We start from the raw sequence: 20969 nt of genomic DNA, 5'->3' as shown, positions 1-20969 counted from the left end.
ACAAAGAGTCTCTTGATTCTTGAAAGACCATTCCTGTCTTGTAAATTTAGATAAAAATAAATTTTTTGGTCGTCCTCAATACATTTTTTTTGCCTCTAAATTACGCTTATGCGTTGTTTTCATATTTTCTTGGAGAAAATTCGGTCGCAGTACTGATGAAAACAATATTTGTGCAAAAGTTTAGGGGCAATTAAGGTGTGCTATGAGCGTCACGATTGACGCATTGCTGTTTGAAAGATAGTTTATGCGTCCTATATGAAGTAATTTGGATGTTTTGTACTTTTTTGACAAGTCATCCCTGAAGTCATCCCTAGGCCCACCCGGACATGTTAATATTGGCCTCTCAGAGTAAATAACGATGTTTTTTCCGTTAAAATTTAACATTTATTTGTCAGCCTTTTCGTAAAACTTACGTTCATATTAACTTTTTAACGGTTTTGGTATGTCTAAGCAGCGAAATTCGAAATCAGCCAAGTCCAATGTTGGTAAACTTGCATCAGACCAACCACAAAATTGCGATCAAGATCAGAGTGCCTTGCGTGAAGGGAAAGATGAAACTTTGTCTTCCCCAGCTACAAGAGCTCAGGAATCCTTTAGTGTCTATTATGTTTCGTTATCTGTGGTAGTTGTTTTGGTTGCGGGCCTTTTAGCCTTTTCTGTTTCTCATCGTTTTAAAAATTCCGTAACTGTGCCAACCAAGGCAGATACCAAACCCAAAGGGCTGGTTCTACTTACTGAAGAAGAACTTTCCAAACATGATGGGTCCGATCCTAATGTCCCAGTATACCTGTCAATTCTCGGTCGAATTTACGATGTCGATAAAGGAAGACAGCATTATGAAGTTGGGAGCGGGTACAATGTGTTTGCAGGTCGGGATTCCACGCCATCGTTTGTGACAGGAGAATTCTCAAGAGAGAAAGCTACGGATGATGTGAAGGGATTATCTCCAGAAGAAATGTTAGGTGTCAAAGAGTGGTTAGACTTCTACAGAAAGGATTATATCTATGTTGGAAAGCTAATTGGTCGCTACTATGACAGTGAAGGAAATCCCACTGAAGCACTGAAGGAAGCTAAAACAGTCATTAAGGAAGGGCAAAAATTAAAGAAGCTTCAAGAAGCTCAAAATAAACGTTATCCAGGTTGTAACTCTAAATGGAATGCAGAGGAAGGCTCGACAGTTTGGTGCTCTCAAAACAGGTATGAAGATACCAAAATACCGAAAAAACTTTTCCAGTATTAAGAGATGGGATTGGTTGTGTAAAGTCATACATGTATGTCATAAAATGGATTTCCAGAGCAAATTTGTTTCCTTAATTAAAAAAAAATGTGCCACTAAGGAGAAAGGAACACAATTTATATAAAAGCACAATGAAACATAAGCAATATTTTATGAACTGCCTATGTTACTTTGAATTCAAACCACAAACTTTTGGCAAATTAGTGACTTAAATCAGAAATTTAGGGGGCAAAATTTTTCTTCAGAGGCCATGGTGAAATGTAGGCATCTTGGAGCCTTTTTCTAGACAAGAGCTTGCACAGGGCTCAGTTGGATGTGCCACTAGCCTCTAAGAAAAAAGTTTGAAAATGTTTGATTGGGTTTACCAATCACAGTTGTCATGTCAGTTTAGTTTTCTACATAGCTATAGCTATGCTTTTCTAGGTTTTCTCCTATACTTTATGTACCTCATTACTACAATAGAATCTTTAGCCAAATGTTTGTTAATATTTAAGTACCTTTACTATGGATATTTTGTGAAATTCAGTATATCTGAAAATTAGCAATGTCTTTCACCCAGATCTGAGCCCTATTACAAAATGAATCTTGTGTCTTTCTCCTGCAGTGGTGGAATAAGTCGTAGTTGGGTTGGAGTACCAAGAAAAATGTTTAAACCAGGGAAAAAGGATTCTAAGTGTGTGTGTATCAAGACTACTGGCCCATCAAGTGACACTGGTGAAGGAAATGATGGTGACTTGAATAATCCAACAATGAAGCAGTATGTTGGGTGTGGCAAATATGATGTCTCATGTAAACTCTAATTTTTATTGACATGGAGAAATTGATTGCTCTCTACTTTTAATCACTTTTAAAGCCCTTAATCAATTAAATGTTATAAACTAATTAAAGTAAAAGTCTTCTGTTTAAATGTAAACTTAAATGTAAGTGGAGCCTTTTTAGTGATGGTAGTACATAGTTGAATTATATTTGAATAATTGTTATGTTTAATTAACTTAGATGCATTATCATGGGATAGTTTGTCAAGGGTGGCACAGGATTCATCAAAGTATCATGCTATTATTTAATCAAAGTATTCAGTGTTGGATATTTTATATTTTTTGCTAGAAATGCAGCAAATTATTTCAGTATTACACTGTCTGTACCATACTTTACCTCACCTGTTGTTAGAATTTTTAATTTTTTACACAATCAAAAGATCATCCACCTCGTTGTCACAGCTCAGACTAGAAAGTTAGGTATTTCCAAAGGACATTTACAATAGTTTATAATTTGTTCATTATCAGCATCTTCAATATGAGATGGAAACAGGAGCTGGAAGCTGGAAATTGGGATATGGAGGATTTTGTGTTTTTATTGAGCTGGAACAAGGGACTTGTTCCAGCGCATTAGATCTTGTAATTCAAGCGCATTAGATCACATACCCATGTATTTTGCACTATATAAATAATGAAGTTAAAATTAAATTGTTTCTCAATATTTGCAAGATTGGATCATTAACTAACACATTGAGTCCTATTTGTTTTCTTAAATCTCTTTTCTCAAAAATCATTTAGCCATCATACTCACATCAACTTTTGGAGGTAGTGACACCATTTTTTATCCTCCCCAGCCCCTCTTATTGATACTCACTGAGTATTATGAAATCTGCTGGCAGATAAAACTAAGGGTCATTGGTTCCTTTGGTAGACAAAACTTTGTTTGATTGTGCTTTTACTCATCATTAGTTCCCATCATTTCCAGTGGGGGAGCAGTGGGGGTTAATTGGAATGGCAGCAGTGCTCAAAATTTAAACTGGGCTACCCTCAAAATGATTTCAACTGCTTGAGACTTTCTGTTCTTACAGCTTCTTCTTCTTCTTTCTCTTTCCTTGTATTGTCTTGGGCAGTCACACCAAATTGAACAATCTGTTTTCAACATCCTAAAATTGTTTCCCCTTAACCAGTGTAATTTTGACCTCTATTAAGTGGTCACCTCTACCAAGTGGTTATGGCCACCCTTTACTGAGTCCCAATGGCCTTTTTGAATTGTCATTCACCTGTATCAGATGCTCTATTAAAGAGGGACCACCAAAATAAACCAGGAATAATATTTCAAAGAAATTTTTTCTCTTGCAAAATCAATATTAGTGGTATTTTTGAGTGAGTTGTTGACCCAAATCTGTGGAAGCTATATCTAGCAGTCACCCCACTGTTCCCCACAGGTGGCCACTTGATACAGGCTTGACTGTGCTTGTGTGGTTTGGATGAGTTTTACTATGCAGATTTGGACTCCTTGTTCAAATCTGCCAGCGGTTATGAAACCCCTTGGTTGATTTGAACCACTCATCAACACTTTTTTTTTTTTTAGTATTCTTGATCTCCATCTTTAATTTATCATGTTTAGTAATGAAATGGGGTTTTACTACCACTGGCGAATTTGAACAAGGGGTCTCAATCCACCAGCCAAAATGGACCGAAAAGGGGTTTGCTTTGACTGGTGTAGAGGCGATTTTGTAGTACGCTCTAACCCGCACAATTTATCGACCAGTCAGTCATGTTTAAACAAACATCGAGTAATCTCGTTTAGTTTGCATGAGATTTCTTTTGGAAATTCGGTTAAATATTTCTGGTGGCCGGGTTGAGTCAAATTCTGGGGTACCCAAGGTCGAAAATATCGCAAATTTTAATGCAGATGACTGATTATTTCTGTAGAAATTTTCGATTCCCGTATTTTCAGGTGTTCACGTCTCTCTAAATTTTTAGTACCCAGACTTACCAAGTGTGCCTTCTTAGCCTGAGAACAGCTATGCCACCGGGCCAAATTAACAGACTTAGAAAGCATCATGGCGGACTTTCCTCAAAAAGGCTAATCTCCTTTTACCTCTTTCATTTATCTCTTTCCTTTTTAAGTCGAATTTTGTAAAGCTATTTTCCGTGGAATAATGGCCGAATTTCAGGCAGTAATAATGGCGGCTGGCACTGGGTCTCGTATGTTTCCTTTGACTGAGAGAATCCCTAAAGCCTTGTTACCTGTTGGAAATTTGCCACTGATATGGTACCCAATTAATTTGCTCGACAAAGCAGGATTTGAAGGTAAAAGGCAAAGCTGTGAATTATTTGAGCCCAGTAAATGATGTAATTTATCCTGCGCATTAAAACTTGTATCATCCTTCCTGTTATTTAAAACAATTGTTAATTTTTGCGGAAAGAAATGTAGACACGTTTGTGCATGTGCTGAAACCTCCATAGAAAGCTTTGAAAATCCAGGAAGTTTAATTTATCCAAGATAAGGATAGGGTAAATTCCCCTTATTGATGTACAGCTGCATCATAGGATGTGAAAGAGAAATAATTTTATTCACAGGGGTTTCAATGTTTCCTGCAAAGCCTGCAACAGCTCTCTGCTACTATTTTATTTTTAAGAATTCTTTAGTCTACCTCTATGATTATAGATAATAACATGATTTTGACTGAAATTTGGTGTTAATAAGCTCAAGTAAAATTTTTCAAAGACAACAAAATTGTGGGCAAGTGTATATTGTAGTCTTTGAACAATTACATGTGGTTAGTTACACCAAATTGCACTCAAAATCATGGTATGTTATTATGTGAAAAAGCATCAGAGAAAGTCAAGACAGACTTGTGTGGAAACTTTGCACTTGTAAATACAGATTCATCTAAGAGATTTTCAAACTCAGAGATTACCTTTAATCTAATCAGACTTTCTGCAGTATTAAGATCACCAATCAGTCCTTGAATGAGATGCCTTATATGTACTAAAGAATTTCAAGTTTAATAGAGTGTATTCCTGTTTGAGCTAATTGAACTTCTTGTTTCAGCTTTGAAATTTTTGAGGGTTTTGTCTCCAGTAGCAGCTTTATTGAAACATAGTACTTATACCATATAGAAGATCCGTCTGTTGAGCTTCAGCTCAACATCTCAAAACATTGCTGCTACTGTTGATAGGGGATTCTTGTTCTTTTGCTTTCTGGTTTCTCAGGCAGTTTTTCATGTTAAAGCATTGTTTTTTTAATTCTGGTTTAAGCCCCCTCCCTCTTCCACTTATCAATCCTTTCAGTTTTAACCTCAGCTATGTGTAAAAACCAACTATGATGGAATTGCCTGGCAACTATCTCAGCTTATAATCCTTACCCCTCCCTTGACCAATTGTTTCCTTCACTTGATAAAATCATATTTGTTCACTTGAGTTTAACTCTGATCTTGCCTTGTCTTCTGTGTTAGGAGGCACTTAAGTCATTGTTGCCCTTGTAGAAAGGTGATCATTGTGGAGAGACTTAAATAAGAGCAAAAGTAATGCTTGCCTGTCAGAAAAGGGAAAACAGTGGTCATAAGGGAGGCAACTGTTTTGGAGAGGTGGCTGTTCTAGATTGAGCTTTCACTGTAATCATATGAACTTACTGCTCATAAATCATACAAATAATTGTTCTCTAGTTTTGTGGAATTTGAAAATGTAATAGATTTTAAAGTGGAACAGTTGTATCAGCTAGAATCAAGATGCAGATGCTCTTGTGGTTTCTTTTGCAGAGATAATCATTGTAGTGTTAGACTCAGCCTTGACAAGATTTCACCAGCTTCTACCAATTGTCTGTAATCCTAGACTGAAGCTTGATTTTGTCACTATTCCTGATGATGCAGATATGGGTACTGCAGACGCACTAAGATATATTAAGGATAAAATAGAGGTCAGTGGAGAGATTTAAATGCTGTATGTGTATGACTTTGTGTAACAAGTAACAATTTTTAGTTGAGTGCTGTTTCTTGTTTGTACATGTTTAGTAATGCTTGCACCAATTACAATCATTGGTGATCAATAACTGCTAATAAAATATTTTGAGCCATGGCCATTTCAGGACTTAATCTTTCTCAGTATCATTAAGAAAGGAAAGTTACAGATAGTATATACCATAGTATCAATGTTGACTGCTTTTTTTTCAGAAAGACATTTTTGTTGTAAGCTGTGATCTTGTGACAGACATTGCTCTTCATCATCTTGCTGATATTCACAGGAGTCATGACTCAACTGTCAGTGCCTTTCTAGCTCCTGTTCCTCAGACAAGTGCTGATAGAGAATTTGCTAACAACCCTAAAGCCAAGAAGAAGACAGATAACACTGGTATAACTTACCTTCTCCAATTATTGTAATCTTTCTGGCACAATTGAAGTTATTTTTTGTCTGGAAAAGATGGCTCACATAAAAAAGTTCAGTAAATTTGATATAAAACTAGGTTATAATAAAAGATCCACCAACCCCCAATGAGTTACCTGTTCAAAAATAATTTTAAAAGGGGAGTTTTATGGCTCTTTAAGTCCACATGAGTGGAAGTTTGTTTGGACTTGGGAAATTTTTGAGTCCCTAATAAGTAATCAAATTTCACTGTGGTATTGAACTTGGTAACAGATATACATCTAGTGATTCAATTGAGTCAACTCCACTTCAGCAAGTCAAGACAAAAAATTTTGGGGACAAAACAAATGCAAACTATATTGATTTCACAGTTTAGAGCTTGGTTTGTGGAACATTACAAATTAAAGAACATATATTTGACAAAGCAATAAACAGGAAAAAAGATACAAATGTGAAGCACCCAATTGAGGTTAGACTGTCTCTGTGTAAATTACATGTTTCATTTGTGTAATAAGAGAAATTGTGTACTTATTCTGTTATGTTCTAACTTCTTTATTTGTAACAGATCAATATGACTACATAAGTATTGATTCCAGAGAAAGTAGGCTGTTATTCTTTGCAACAGAAGCTGATCTTGATGAAATCTTAGTGATTCGAAAACCACTTTTAAAAAGGTAAGGTGTAGGGTGTTATCTTTGGAGTTTATTCAAAAGTCTCCTTTCCTTTGGCAAGTAATAATTATAGATTACTTTATGGTTGGTGAGTGCAAACAATTTTTTTCTTGAGTTGTGGAGAACTGCAAACAAATGAGCAAGTCTTCAAGCATGCAACTTTGCTGTTTGTCACAATAAGTGAATAAAAAATGACCAAAATTGTATTGAGCTTCTGGTCATACTGTATTTTCTCTAGTGAGGAAAATCATACTACTAATGGGATTGCTCCTCATCAAAGAGACATGATGATGTTTATCAAAATTTGCACAGAGTTAATCTCAATACTCATATAATAAGTACTTGGGTATCATCCCTTGACTTATGATCTCTTATATTGTCCTAGATATCCTTGCATTAACATTGTGAAAAATTTAATGGATGCTCATTTGTACATAATAAAGAAATGGATTGTTGACTACTTAGCAGAAAACAAGTAAGATTCTCTTATTATAACTGCATTACATATTTAAAGCTTATTCTACCTACTGTGATTCAAGGGCTGCCAGGTTGCTATAGGTTTTTGTAGTTGCTTAAAACTAGTTGATCTTTGTACTTTTCTTTGTGGCATTGCATGCTTTACTATTGAGTAAAGATTAACAAGGAAATTGTATGTAAGCAGAATTTTACATGTTATTGAGTGAGAGGGAGACTGATTTAAGTCTTGCTTTTACCAGTCTTTCCAAATAATAGGGAAAGTATGCCACACTAGTTCTTTAATTAAATTCCTTTAAATGAATGTAATGTTTTAAATATACTGTTTTACAAGAACATTTTCATACTTGATTTTGAATATAATCACAATGTCCATTCAACTTCCTTTAATTTTCAAGAAATTTGGTTCTGTTTTTGAATTCTTGATATTTACAGTTATACTCTCACATTAAAGAAAGAGACCCTTATAGTAAGGTCACTTGCTGCTTGTTACTTGCTTGTTACTGCTTATTGAGCTATAAATCATGTTAAATCAAAGTTCAAAGAGAAGAACACTGGATAAAGAAGCAAGAAAAAATTCAGGGCCCAAATGGCTTCAAAGCTCAATCAGAAGCTCATCTTACTAGTTCCAAAGATCTTATTTTTCCACTTATTTTGGTTCTCAAATGTTACTTTTTTAATGTAACCTTGGGGGTATCTTGCAGGTCGATTAGTTCAATAAAAGGAGAGCTTATTCCCTTTTTGGTAAACAAACAATTTCAGAAGAACAAGAAAGCGAACAAAGTAGATCCAAAATCTGTTAGCACAGTTGTTGAGGAATTCAGTAGCATCAGACCAGGTAGGAGTTTATAAGTGGAATAAAGCCAGTTTGCTATTATTTATTGAGTGGCCAACACACATTGATCTCCAGTCATCCAAGTGAGAATTGTATTGTGTGTCATCTAGGGGATGTACCAATATCACTGCCATGAACTCTATTCCTAAAAGCCTCCTTTTAATTCTTAGAGCTTCTAAGAAGCAAGGAGCTCTGAACATTTTTACTTTTGATATCGTTTTTGTTTTTGTCAGATATTTATGACTTTGCCAAAGAGGATGATATTATGTCATACACAAGACAGTTGTCCTCATGGAGTGGCACACTGACAGACATTGATCACTCTAACAGCATCAGATGTCATGCCTATGTCATGGAAAATGGAATCTGCTTGCGAACAAACACTATTCCACTTTATGTGGAGGCAAACAGACAGGTCCTACTAGAACTTTTAAAAATCATTCATCTTGTCCGTGTTTCTATTCCTTTATTCCAAACTCTTCTGATAATTTACTCTAATTCCTGAGTTTAAGTTTAATATTTTTGTGTGACATGTAGTCTTGAAAATTGGATTTAAAAAGATAAAAAAGACTGACTATTAATTTTCCAAAGGATGTTTTGGACAAACTTTCTATATATTGTATTTCGTAAAATGAGTACTCGGGCACCAAATTTCAGATCTTATCTCTGGTCAGAAAAGTCCAATTTCTCAGAGCTTAAAAAGTAAATAACCCTTTGACCCCTAAGAATGACTGGCACCTAATTTCTCTTGACAGTATCACCCCTGTTCATCTCATTGAGTGATCTGTTGGCCTACAGAATGATTAATTGATCTGATTTTCTGTCTCTTTGGTTGACTGATGTTCTGGTTTGCAGCTTGACCTAAAAAATTACGGATAGGTTGTGTGTCTGTCCACCAGTCTTTGTAACACATCTGGTAAAGCTTTAAGCATTAATTGAAAATTTTCATAGATGTGTAGATAATTTTTTTCAGATACCGAAGCTTCTTCCAGGCTTTACATCCAAGGAGATTACCCTTATTCACCCATTGGCTACAATAAAGCCCAAATCACAGGTATTTAACACGTAAGGCAGTCAAAGAGGGCATGGTCATTATTCATTTTTTTAGAGGATCAAAAATAGAGATTTAAGATGTCATGAAGCACCAGAGGTGATATGACTAAGCCCTCCTGCACTTAAACACATGCATTTGCAGTTATCACCATCTTGCATCATCTAAAAAATCCAGTAAATTTTGGTCACCAAAGTTTGTTGCTTCTCAAATAAAAGTTTTTGTTTGTTTACCTCCTTACCAAAAAAATAACCTCTGTGTTTTCCAGGTGGGAAATGATTGCATGGTTGATGAGAGTGTATCTATTGGAGAGAAAGTTTCAATAAAGAAATCTGTTATTGGAAAGCATACAGTGATTGGAGAAAGAGTCAAGATAAGCAATTCTGTGATCATGGATCATGTCACAATCATGGAAGGGTAAGGATGACATTGTGAGGGGTTCACTTGACCTGGTAATCATTTGTCTCATGATAAAGCTACCAGTGGAAATAAAAACTAATTTTTCCAGGCAGTGGAATAAATTAATGTGTTAAGTATAGTTTCATGAATATATTGCTATTTTAATGTGTTTTTCTCTTATATTGAAATACCTTTCTCAATTTAAATGTGGTTGAATACCCCTGCAGTTGAATATTTATTTTTTGATATGCAAATAATGTATTGGAGATGATGAGTGACCAGGCCCTTATAAAGAATGTAATTTTTTTCTGTCACTAGTTGCAATGTACAGGGTAGTATTATTTGTACAAATGCACATATCAAGAAGAATGTTAGTCTCAAAGATTGTCAAGTTGGAGATTCTCACACCATTTCAGAGGGAGGTTTGTATTTTGTTACCTGTTTATTACTAAATATGACACTTCCTGGCCACCATATGTGTTCAGTGTTACTCTCAGGTTTTATTTATGGAATTTTAAATTGAATCAGTTTCAGTAAGCTTTGAAGCTCTAACATGAAATGTGATTTGCTGTTTAAAGCATGTAGAGGAAAAAACTGTTTAACTTGCCACTTACAGAAATTCATGTAATATCAAACTTTATGAATTAATTGTTTATTTTTCAATAAGGGATTTTTGTGATATAGAGCGTTTTCATGAGCAATGTCATTTACACAATTTTTCTATTTATTATTCTTGATTGGACCATCATTTACAGTAATCTAAAGGGGTTCCCTTTGTTTCCCCATCCGAGAAGTAGTTTATGATGATAAAGGATAAGATTTTAGTTTATAGAGGGAAAAAGTTAATTTGCTTCAGTCATATATTGATTGCTGTAGTTTATAAATTTTTTCTTTTTTTTTTTTTTTTGATGCTTCCAAAACTTGTTGCGTGTAACTTAGTCTAACACCCTTTGAAACCATCTCAAAAACCCTGACTCAACTGATAGACATCCGCAGGCCACCATATGATAGTAATCATTGAAATATAAGATTTCATTTGTAGCATACAACAATGTTTGTGGAACAGATTTTTTGTCATGAATCCCTTTTTTATCTTTTTAACCTCTCTGTCTGATTTTCCCTTCTTTTTCCAGCTGATTTGAAGGGGGAAGCATTGATTGCTGAACATATGATGGACTTTGAGTAGGGAAAACAACCACAGCATGTTATTTTTGAATTGAAGAAACAGCATCTTTTCATATCTGAATATGCAAAGCAATCTGTAAAAAAAGGAAAACTTCAATGTTGTTAAACCTAGTTACTACCATTATCATGAACTGCCTATTTTGCAGTTTTTGTTGTCTTCTTAACAGACTTTTGAAAACCCAGTACACATCACAGTAAAATTATGATCTGAAACCATCCACTTATTCTGAGTTTATTTGCTCGTGTGATATACCTGGTTATTATGTGAAAAATATAAAGGGAGTGTGGATTGAACAAGCTTGATAAACATTGATGGTAACCGCATTCGAGGAAACAAAATAAAGGTTTTTAGATTTCTTCAGCAACACACTGGTAGGAAGTTCCCCACCCACCCACTTCAGATATCTCTGGGTAAATTATATGAACACAAATTTCAACTTGTCCGAAAAGTGAAAGTATTTTTGTTATTGATCATGGCTTTGTTTTTTTTGTCTTGATACATTCATTGTATTTACTCTACATGTACAGCAAAGAGTAACTTTGTCAAAGCACTAACTTGGGCTAATTTATAGGGATCAAATTTTATTTTTTGGAAGAATGCAGTATACCTAAAACGAAACTGTTTTATACCTTAGAAAACTGCACTATAAGCAATATGTAACAGTTCTTCATACTGCTTCACCTTGAGGGCCAGTTCCAGCAAAAAATGTCCACATTCTTTTAGAAACCAGTTTATGTTTCCAAATACTCCAACGTGAAGAAGGAGCTGTACATGTTGGGAAAAAAGTAGTACTTGCCTTTAAAGAATCACTCTGCCTCAAGTCATATTCTAAAAATTTTTTTGAAGCTAAAGTTTATAAAACTTTTGTAAATTTTTCCTCTGCTACTTTTAAGAAATTATCCATATTGTTTTGCCCATTGATCTGACTTATTTTTGCTGCAGTTTTAAAATAATGATAAAATGCCCTGAAGGACAAACATGTCTCACTCTCAGTGCAAATTACTGAATTGGAGTGTTGCTAAAATCTCTGCTCCCAATATAGTTCATTTAAATTTTACAGTCTAGCAAATGGAACATAATCTCTCCATTTCATGATAAATTGTCATATGACCAACTATTGTAAAAGGCCAACTGCTTTTAAATTGGCTGCACTTCCATACATCAACAAGATGGTATGTCTGGGACTGGGAAAGAAATCTTATGAAGTTAACCGAAAAAAAAGGCGTGCTAAACTATTTGGAGATTTCCTCCACAGGGCCAGCTAGTTCAGTAAAGGCAGAAAGGAGGACAATGCCACTCTTAAACGCCTTGACTGTCTAATCTTATTTTCGCAATTTATAAGGTGAATTACACATCCTACTTAAATTCAGTCAACAGTCGTCCAATCTTCTTCATCTTTGATTCCACTCAGAATTTCTTTGAGTAACCCGTTAAATTCCCTGGCATTGTCCACGTGTATGTCATGACCAGCATTTTTCACAATGAACACTTCCACTGAAGAGTTTTCCCGGATGCATTTTATCTCGTAAGCTGTGCGATGGTCAAAGAAGGTTGACGAGCCATACATGACTGTCATTGGAATGTCTTCGGGTAGTTCTTTCACTCGTTTGATCATTGGTGATTTCGCCCACATTAGTAAAATGTTCATGTTTCGAAAGGCGTCTTCTCCTGAAGGTCTTTGCGCGTTGCAGTGGTAGATATACTCTAGCATTACTTTATCTTTCCACAGTTCCGATGCTCTCTTATTACTATCAAACTGCGCCAGACGAGCCAACCATGGCCCAAATGGGCCAGCAGCTCTTAACGGAGAAAGCACGTTGCATATGTTGACGATGAAATTCCCGAAATGAATCCACCTTGGCAGTAAATCAGTTCGCTGTTCCACATCTGGGTGTCTGTCTACAATTCCAGCGGGTAAAATAGCAAATCCCCATGCGTCAGACAGAATCAAATGCTTGATTCTCGAAGGATACTTCAACGCATAAGCCATTGCTAAATAACCTCCAAGACTATGGCCCAGAAGGATCATTTTTTCTAGTCCAACGACCTTCCTCCATTCCTCGATGTAATGAACAAACTCTTCTTCCGTTGCTCCGTCATCTGTCACTAACTCAGGCCTTGAACTTCGTCCAAAACCAGGCAAGTCGAAGGCATAAACACTACGCTTTTCACTTAGGTCGTTAAAATTTTGAGCCCACCAGCAGATACCACCAGACAAACCGTGTAGCAAAACAAGAGGAGGTTGCTTTGACGGTGAAAGATTTACTTGCACCGTCCACAGATCGATATCTGGTCCAACACGAATAAAATTTCCAACCCATGGTCGCTTTATTCGCTCGAGGATCCTGCACTCGGCATCTTGAAGCTGTTCCTTCGAAGTCGGAAACCAATAACCCGATATCCAATTCGAAATTGATCGAATAAGGTCACACATGGCACGAATGTTTGCAAGGATAATTTCAGAGAATTGAAATCATTAACAGACAGGGCAAAATCAATTTGGTTTGGTTTATTTACATTAAAATAATTTTAATTTAATGATATCACGTGATCTCAACTCCCGCTAAAAGCGACAGGTAGACTGAGCGGCTAGCGGTTCAGTAAGCAAGGCGCATCTTATTAACCCTGCGAGAGAGGAAAAATTTCGTGAAAGTGTTTCAGTTTTCTAATTTGATTAAACTGAGATTTTGACGTTAACGCATCAACGTTGTGAACCTATCAAATCATGTTATCTTTAGATTTGTCAAACGAACAGGCTACACCACAGTTGGCTTTCTTCCTCAGCGCACGAAAATGAACTAGTCATTCTTGATACTATTTGCCATATGATAAATAATTTATTGATCAAGCTTGTTCTGTCAAGATGGTTTGGTGTTAGCCTCGTCCTTTTTCCGACTCCGAGGAATTTCCATCCTCAATCTCTTCTTTTTTTCTCCCATTGCAGTGCCTGCTGATTGAGGGTTTTTTTTTCCTCGCGGCTCAAGAGAGCCGAGGCCTCGGCCAGCTTTAATTGGTCTCTCGCGCAGTTGTGTTTAAATCTCTCTTTAGAGTCCTGGGCCCATGTTTGTTGTGGATGACGGTGAGACAGATTATGGCTACGAGCCACAAATTTATACACGGCGTTACGGCGTCTAAAAGACATGAAGAAGCGACTCGGGCACTCGTCCAATCGTACTGGCTACCGCGCATGCGTTGCTCTCAAAACTTGAGAGAGGCAGGGAGTAGGGAAGAAGCGTTGATGAAGGCCATACATGGCAATTTAAGATGTAATAGCTCACCTCTAACACAATTTTGCCTGAAGTCGAACACGTAGGACAACGTTGAGAAGGACCCCACATAGCGTTTCGCTACTTTTAAATCATTATAATCATGCTAGATAATGTCTCTAGGAAATGAGGTCAGAAACGAGTGGGACTCATTATAAAATACCAGATGAGGTCAAAACCTGTGTTTTAAAGTTGCAGAAATTTTAATACCTCTCTGCTCACAGCAGAAATCAGGGCGTAGTTAATTATTAGTCTTTTTTTTTCGTTCTCATGAGTATTCCAAGAAAACCTAGGCCTTAGATCGCAGAGAAACTCAGACCCCTTTACGTCTCAATAAGTCTGACACTCGAAAACCCCAGATCCCTGGGTGTGTCGACAACTCTGACCTAAGAAAATTCGCACACCTTTGTTACAAATGATTTGCACGATTTCAAAATTTGTCACGCTAAACTAGTTAATCGCGAAATCTTTATATCGAATAAAAGCTAGCTTCAGTCTCTTACGGAAAAATGAGAGATACAGCGAAAGAATCATTTCTTTATCAGATTGCTTCATATACAAGATCATAAACTAAGAGTTAAAAGAGGCGCAAAAACAACATAGCATACGTAGCAGTAAAACGTGACATAAGGTTCTTCGAACCTTTACAGCTGAACTTTGGCTTCACCGGGCAGATCTTATTTAAAATCAAACTTTGTTAGCACTTGCCCGTGAGTGCTGTATTTTTCGATAATGATGAGTCAATTTACCATCACGAAACGTTATAAAGGAGAGTGTTTCAAGTGTGTCGAGGCGTGCAAAAACAAATCCCATGTACATGTTTTCTTTGTCTGGTACTGTTAAAGCTGTCCACGCGTAGTCCTTGTCTGAAATATACAATTTTTACGACCGTGACCGAGATTTATAGCCAGAATTTGTGTTGCAAAAGTTTAAGCAGTTTCAAGATGTGTTCTCACATCATCCATGTTTAGTATTTCGAGTGGCAGGGCGACAAACTGCATCGATCGTGATGCGACGCTATTTTGATAAATTGCTGCTTCCGGAGGAAGCTGATCTTAATCAGCTGGTTTCAGTGAGCACGATTACATGAAATATCACGTTGACACAAACGCAACAGGATAAATCTAGTCAAAGTAATAGGGAAGATTTTGCTGCTGATGTAAAATTATCGAGTATTGAAGATTTTGAAGGTGAGCCGTGTATTAAGCATGAAACAGCGGTGCCATTTCAAACTTCAATTGACCACGTGGAGGAATAAGTTATTCAAATCTTCCCTCACCGATCACGTGAAAGACACGCAAAATTCACGCATTGTATAGTCACGTCACTATTGTGTTGGAGGTCTCTTAAACGCACTTCGTGCTATTTTCATCCCACTGTTGGTCCTTTTTGAATCAAGCTCATATTTTTATTGATCGTCATTTAATATAGAAACATATTAGAAACCTTTCAAATTTTTCCTCAGCACGCTGACTTAAAATGAACTTTGCCCAGTAAATATTAACGTTTCGTCTGGTACGCCAACATTTGCATGCAACAATCTCCCACGCAACTGGTTTTTTCCGAATTCCGGTTGGCTGACCCACACGTGACCAATAATAACAATTCAAAGTTCAAAGCGCCTTCTTACAAAGTTTCGTTTCCCTAGCGCGGGAAGTTATAGTTGATCGAGCATTGCCCCGCGTGACTATCTCCGTTCTCTTGTCGGCTATTAAACATTTGAAATTTCCAGGTTTATCTTCGAGGCAGAAAGATGACAGAAAGCAACCCCCTTGTCGAGAAATACATGAGCCTGGATCAAGGAGGTCAAGTCCAAGTCCTGTACGTGTGGATCGACGGCACCGGCGAAAATCTGCGATGTAAAACTAAGACCGTAGAAAGTGAACCGATCACACCTCAAGATCTTCCCGTCTGGAACTTTGATGGCTCGAGCACTTTTCAAGCCGAAGGCTGCAACAGTGATGTTTATCTTCATCCAGTAGCATTGTTCAGAGATCCTTTCAGACGGGGAAAGAATAAAATTGCACTCTGCGAAACGTACAACTTCGATCACAAACCTGGCGTGTGCAACCACAGATTACCGTGTAATAAAGCCATGGAGCATGAAGATGTTAAGGTAAGGAATTGTATAGAGTTTCTTAACACGCGTTGTGCTTCATCCGTCGCGATTAACTCGAGAAAAGCTTCGCTTCATTTCGTTAGCCGGGCATTTTGAGTCTTGGCCTACCTCGTGTGCGGAAACGCGGCATGGTAGACTGATTTTTCACTTTCCCATTGTCCTACCGATCAAGAAGTTTCTTAGTGTGGTTAGTAACACAGAAACAATGCTAGTTAATGTCATTTTCAATCACGATTTATGTTACCTCAAATGCGATTCGGAGAGGAAATGGAACTCGAGGGACAAGCCAATTTCTGTGAGATGACGTCAACATCTGGCATTTCTCAAAGACCTGTCTTTTTTTGTGGAATTAGAAGAATGGTAGACAAATGTACGCTTTCCTCCCCTTTTGAATTACGAAGTCCTCTTATCTCGAACGTTACCAAATTTCCGAAATGTAATTTCGCCGAATCAAAATAATATTGTTAAGAAATTGTTAACGAGCAATATTTCTTCTGTGAACTTGGTTGGTGGCATGTTGCGCAACTCTTGGCATCGACAAATGTATCTTTCATGAGGACAGTGAAAGTTGTCATGGGCAATTGACATTTTATTCGCCTGCGTGTCTGCTTGAGCTTTCCATCTCATATGATCAGCAATTCAAAAGGACATAGCAGCCCTTTTTTTAAATTATAGAAACCTTTGTTTTCCAAGGGACGGAATTTATCAACTGATTGCTTTAGCCGTACTAGATGAAAATGTGCTCGTACCGATTTACTTCCCGCCTTCTTGAAAAGACAACATTGACCTTGACATTCTTGTTATTAGGCGGTCATGGGTTACGAACGATTGGATATTATGCGAGCTCAGTCTATAGAAGGGTGTCTGTGAAAGATATTTTATTTGGCTTGTCACCAGCTTTCTTGCAAGGGGCTTGAAAGTTGTGAAGAATGGCAAAAGAACACGAAATATTTTGATACTTTACTTCACGGTTAGGCTAGACCACCCAGAAGGAGGCTGTGTTAGGGAACTTAATCAATTTCTTCCCCTTTTTTTTGTTGTTATTCACCTCTGACTCGAAAGGATCTCTTAGAATTTCCTCAGAAAGAAATAAGGGCTTGATTTTGGAGGACTTCAGATTTTGCGTTTTGATCACAAAAGAAGCCAAATGTTCAACCTTTTCTTCAAAAATGATATTTATGATAAACATTTGTCATGAGTGTGGCATATAGAATAAATGGAAATCTCCCATTCAAGGATGCCAACCTTTGACCTTATTTTGTTTTCAAATGCTATACCACCACTGCATTCAGCTTTGTACATTTAAGATAAAGGAATTTTTTTTTCTTGTTGTCCAATGCTGTGGAAAACATGTTTTAGATCTATCTTTATATTTAGGTTTTACTCTAAAAATACTCTTCAGTGATTTATTTTTTGGTTTTGCATGGCCAAACCTCAAATCTTGATTAAATATTCCTTTCATATGAAGGCAGCCATACCATGGTTTGGTATTGAACAAGAATATACCCTATTAGACAAAGATGGACACCCTCTTGGCTGGCCAAAGGGAGGTTTTCCAGGACCACAGGGACCCTACTATTGTGCTGTTGGTACAGGAAAGGTTTTTGGTCGAGATGTTGTGGAAGCTCACTACCGAGCTTGTCTGTATGCTGGTGTAAAGATTGCTGGAACTAATGCTGAAGTGATGCCTGCACAGGTTAGGAAACATGTTGATGAACGAAAAAACCTTGTTTTTTCATCTCTGACATGCACATCAACCAGGCAAAGTAATTATGAGTGAGAAGGATTCCTTTGTTAATTTGTATATTTGCTCGTAGTTGTCAAAGTATAAGTAATTATTAGTAAATTTTATTTACCCTTTTTTGAGAACTGTGCTTGTGGTAATAAGTTTTTATTTTTTTCTTAAATAAAGGGTAAGCAGCAGTTCCAACATGTCTTTTGTGGGCCAATCAATTTGAAGCTTAAACATATCCCCCCCCCCCCCATCCCTTCTGGCATTTGAACTTTTGAAGATTGGTTTGTTTAAATTCCTGCACTGTGGCCAAAATTGTGTTCAAATGCCTTTTATAAATGCAGCATTAAGGGGTCAATTTCTCCTAAAAGGCAAGATCAGCGACCATGACTTTCTTGTAGACCTTTCCTCCTGAGCCATCCACTTGTGATAGTGAACTACTTGCCTTAAAACACCTCCATTTTAAGAGATAAAGCATCTGTATTCCTTTGGACAGGTTGACAGTTGTGGTTCAAATTCCCCATCTCATCTAGGCAAAGTTCTAATTTCCCACCCCCTGAGCATGGATGACTGTCAAATGCCATTGGGTTGCCTGTGAAGTTGGGGGTGGGGGGTGTCAAAGCTTCAAATTTACTGTACATTATCAATGTCATTGAAGATTGATCATGACTGAATTCTTGTCCTAACCTTGCAGTGGGAATATCAAGTGGGTCCATGTGAAGGAATCAGCATGGGTGATCAGCTCTGGGTGTCAAGATATCTTCTTCACCGTGTGGCTGAAGATTTTGGTTACAAAGTCTCCTTTGACCCAAAACCCATGCCAGGGGACTGGAATGGAGCTGGTGCACACACTAACTACAGGTGAGGAGGTGTTGTATACCTATAACACAATTTGGCTTAGTATGAGGTGGAACAAATGTACAGCCTTGGGTTAGTGGACTTTTTTCATTTACGAAGTAGCACTGCAGATAACCTAATTTGAATAAATATACATAGATATACTTAATAGAATCAAATCTACAAGGGCCACAAGGTGACTTCTAAACATTGTGCATAATTGGATATTTCTGTTGAGTCTTGGTCAACCTCCAGGGAATGTCCTTTACAGTGACACAAACCTATCACTTGACCTACCAAATCCCCACAAGAAATTTATGGGACTCATTTATCAGATAAGCGAATAAACTAGGGATCTTGCCTATTGCAGTACACTTGCCATGAGAGAAGAACATGGAATAAAGGTGATCTATGAGGCCATAGAGAAGCTATCCTTGCACCACGACTATCACATCAGTATGTATGATCCAAAGGGGGGAGAGGACAATAAGCGTCGTTTGACAGGTCGTCATGAGACTGCCAGTATAGATTACTTCTCTCATGGTGTGGCTAACCGTGGAGCTAGTGTAAGAATTCCCCGTCAGTGTGCTGAGGATGGCTATGGTTACCTGGAAGACAGACGTCCTGCCTCCAACTGTGATCCTTACAGAGTAACGGAGGCCATTGTGCAAACAACTATCTTGGGCCACAAAAAGGAGTAACATCACAACACTATGCGTGAAAGAACATGAAGTGTAGTAATCATTTTATTAACTTACTAAGCTTATTTTGGATTATCTTCCTAAGTAAAACAAGAGGGGGTAAGAGCGCTCTTGAGTACATTAGCAACAGTTAAAGTTAAACATTGTTATCTTCCTTTCTTTATGGGTAGGAAAAAGATCTTTTAGATCACCATTAGGCTAATACCTTAATTGTTTAGATTCTAGTAATACAAAAATATTGTACATTGCATGAATGCCTCTAAATGTAGGAGACATGGAGAGATACCCAAATTGAATTTATTTATAAGCCACTGGGTTGAAAGTTTAGTTTAATAACCAATATTATAATTTAACTGTATTAGTTTGTTTGAATGGAATATTAAAGTGCCTGTTAACTATCTGACTTAAGTTTTGTTCGTGGCTCTATACAACCAAGGCTTTCCCCTTTACAGAGTTTGTATGGGTTGTGGGAAACCTGGAAAGTCCTGGAATTTTATTTCAACACTTTCCAGGACTTCTGCTCAACTCAAGCAATAAAGTTTAAAGAATTTACGTCATAAGAAATGAATGTAGACTGTAGGGAGAGTTGATTTTAAAATTCTAAGAATGAAAGGGTTTATAGTGAAATTTGGAGTCTTGGATTAATCAGTTCAAGTCCTGGAAAAGACCTTGGAATTTTTTTTCTCTGAGAAAGGGTACTATCCCTGCATTTACAGTGCTTCTTTAATAATGTGACCAAAAAATTTCACTCATGTTTGCCACAGAAGTGATGTTTTCAAAATATTTTTGCTATTGTGCTGAGCTTGCCTTGATCAATCTTCTCAGGACTCAAAAGGATTTCAATTTTGGCACATTTTGCTTGGAAGTTTCAATTTGATTTTCTTAAACTTTAAGTTTGATTAAACAGCATAGTGCCTTGTAAGTCATGAGTGTAAGGGATGGGGTGGGAGAGTTCCAAGATGAACAGTGAACACATTACAAATCTTATGTTTCTATGGAAAGATTTTATTGTCACTCTGGCTAAGTATGTGGAAATGCATTTCACCAGCAAATCTGTTAAAAATACAGTGCCTTTCTCTCTGTATTTTACTTGATAGACCCTTTATTCTTTTATTGGATAAAATAAACTCTTCTGAAATGCATTTAACCAGCAAAGGAAGTCTGTAAATACAATTTACAGTGCCTTTCTCTCTGTATGTTAGTTGATAAACCTTTTATTCTTTTATCGGATAAAATTAACTCTTCTGCTTCCACTGTGGCACCAATGAAAAAAAAGTAAGTGCTTTGTATAATAGCATGAATTTATTCAAGGTAGGGTTCAGTGGACTGTAAGTAAAA

The 20969-nt window shown here is 37.0% G+C and overlaps 3 protein-coding genes and 1 pseudogene across 4 annotated transcripts; 3 read left to right on the top strand and 1 right to left on the bottom strand.

The window, feature by feature from the left end:
* The first annotated feature begins 271 nt into the window (after positions 1 to 271).
* On the top strand, positions 272 to 2713 carry LOC113677110 (neuferricin). Its single transcript, XM_027193865.2, has 2 exons — positions 272 to 1197; positions 1842 to 2713. The coding sequence occupies exons 1-2, from the start codon at positions 443 to 445 to the stop codon at positions 2035 to 2037; spliced, it is 951 nt and encodes a 316-aa protein (XP_027049666.2). The 5' UTR covers positions 272 to 442; the 3' UTR covers positions 2038 to 2713.
* Positions 2714 to 3432: 719 nt separating this feature from the next.
* LOC113677113 (translation initiation factor eIF2B subunit gamma) lies at positions 3433 to 11191 on the top strand. Its single transcript, XM_027193867.2, has 11 exons — positions 3433 to 4308; positions 5760 to 5917; positions 6171 to 6348; positions 6926 to 7034; positions 7417 to 7506; positions 8210 to 8343; positions 8574 to 8755; positions 9314 to 9394; positions 9660 to 9808; positions 10109 to 10212; positions 10924 to 11191. The coding sequence occupies exons 1-11, from the start codon at positions 4158 to 4160 to the stop codon at positions 10974 to 10976; spliced, it is 1389 nt and encodes a 462-aa protein (XP_027049668.2). The 5' UTR covers positions 3433 to 4157; the 3' UTR covers positions 10977 to 11191.
* Positions 11192 to 11540: 349 nt separating this feature from the next.
* On the bottom strand, positions 11541 to 15337 carry LOC113677114 ((Lyso)-N-acylphosphatidylethanolamine lipase pseudogene; annotated as a pseudogene). Its single transcript, XR_016181200.1, has one exon. The product of XR_016181200.1 is annotated as a (Lyso)-N-acylphosphatidylethanolamine lipase pseudogene (transcript).
* A 564-nt stretch (positions 15338 to 15901) lies between these two features.
* LOC113677116 (glutamine synthetase) lies at positions 15902 to 20034 on the top strand. Its single transcript, XM_027193869.2, has 4 exons — positions 15902 to 16358; positions 17830 to 18057; positions 18788 to 18954; positions 19301 to 20034. Exons 1-4 carry the CDS (start codon positions 15996 to 15998, stop codon positions 19629 to 19631), a joined length of 1089 nt encoding a protein of 362 aa, XP_027049670.2. The 5' UTR covers positions 15902 to 15995; the 3' UTR covers positions 19632 to 20034.
* The last annotated feature ends 935 nt before the right edge of the window (positions 20035 to 20969 follow it).

Source organism: Pocillopora damicornis, chromosome 11, assembly GCF_964200805.1.
Source record: "Pocillopora damicornis chromosome 11, jaPocDami1.2, whole genome shotgun sequence".
Lineage (NCBI taxonomy): Eukaryota > Metazoa > Cnidaria > Anthozoa > Scleractinia > Pocilloporidae > Pocillopora > Pocillopora damicornis.
The sequence above is the reverse complement of the archived record's forward strand: the minus strand, read 5'-3'. Positions and strand labels throughout refer to the sequence as shown.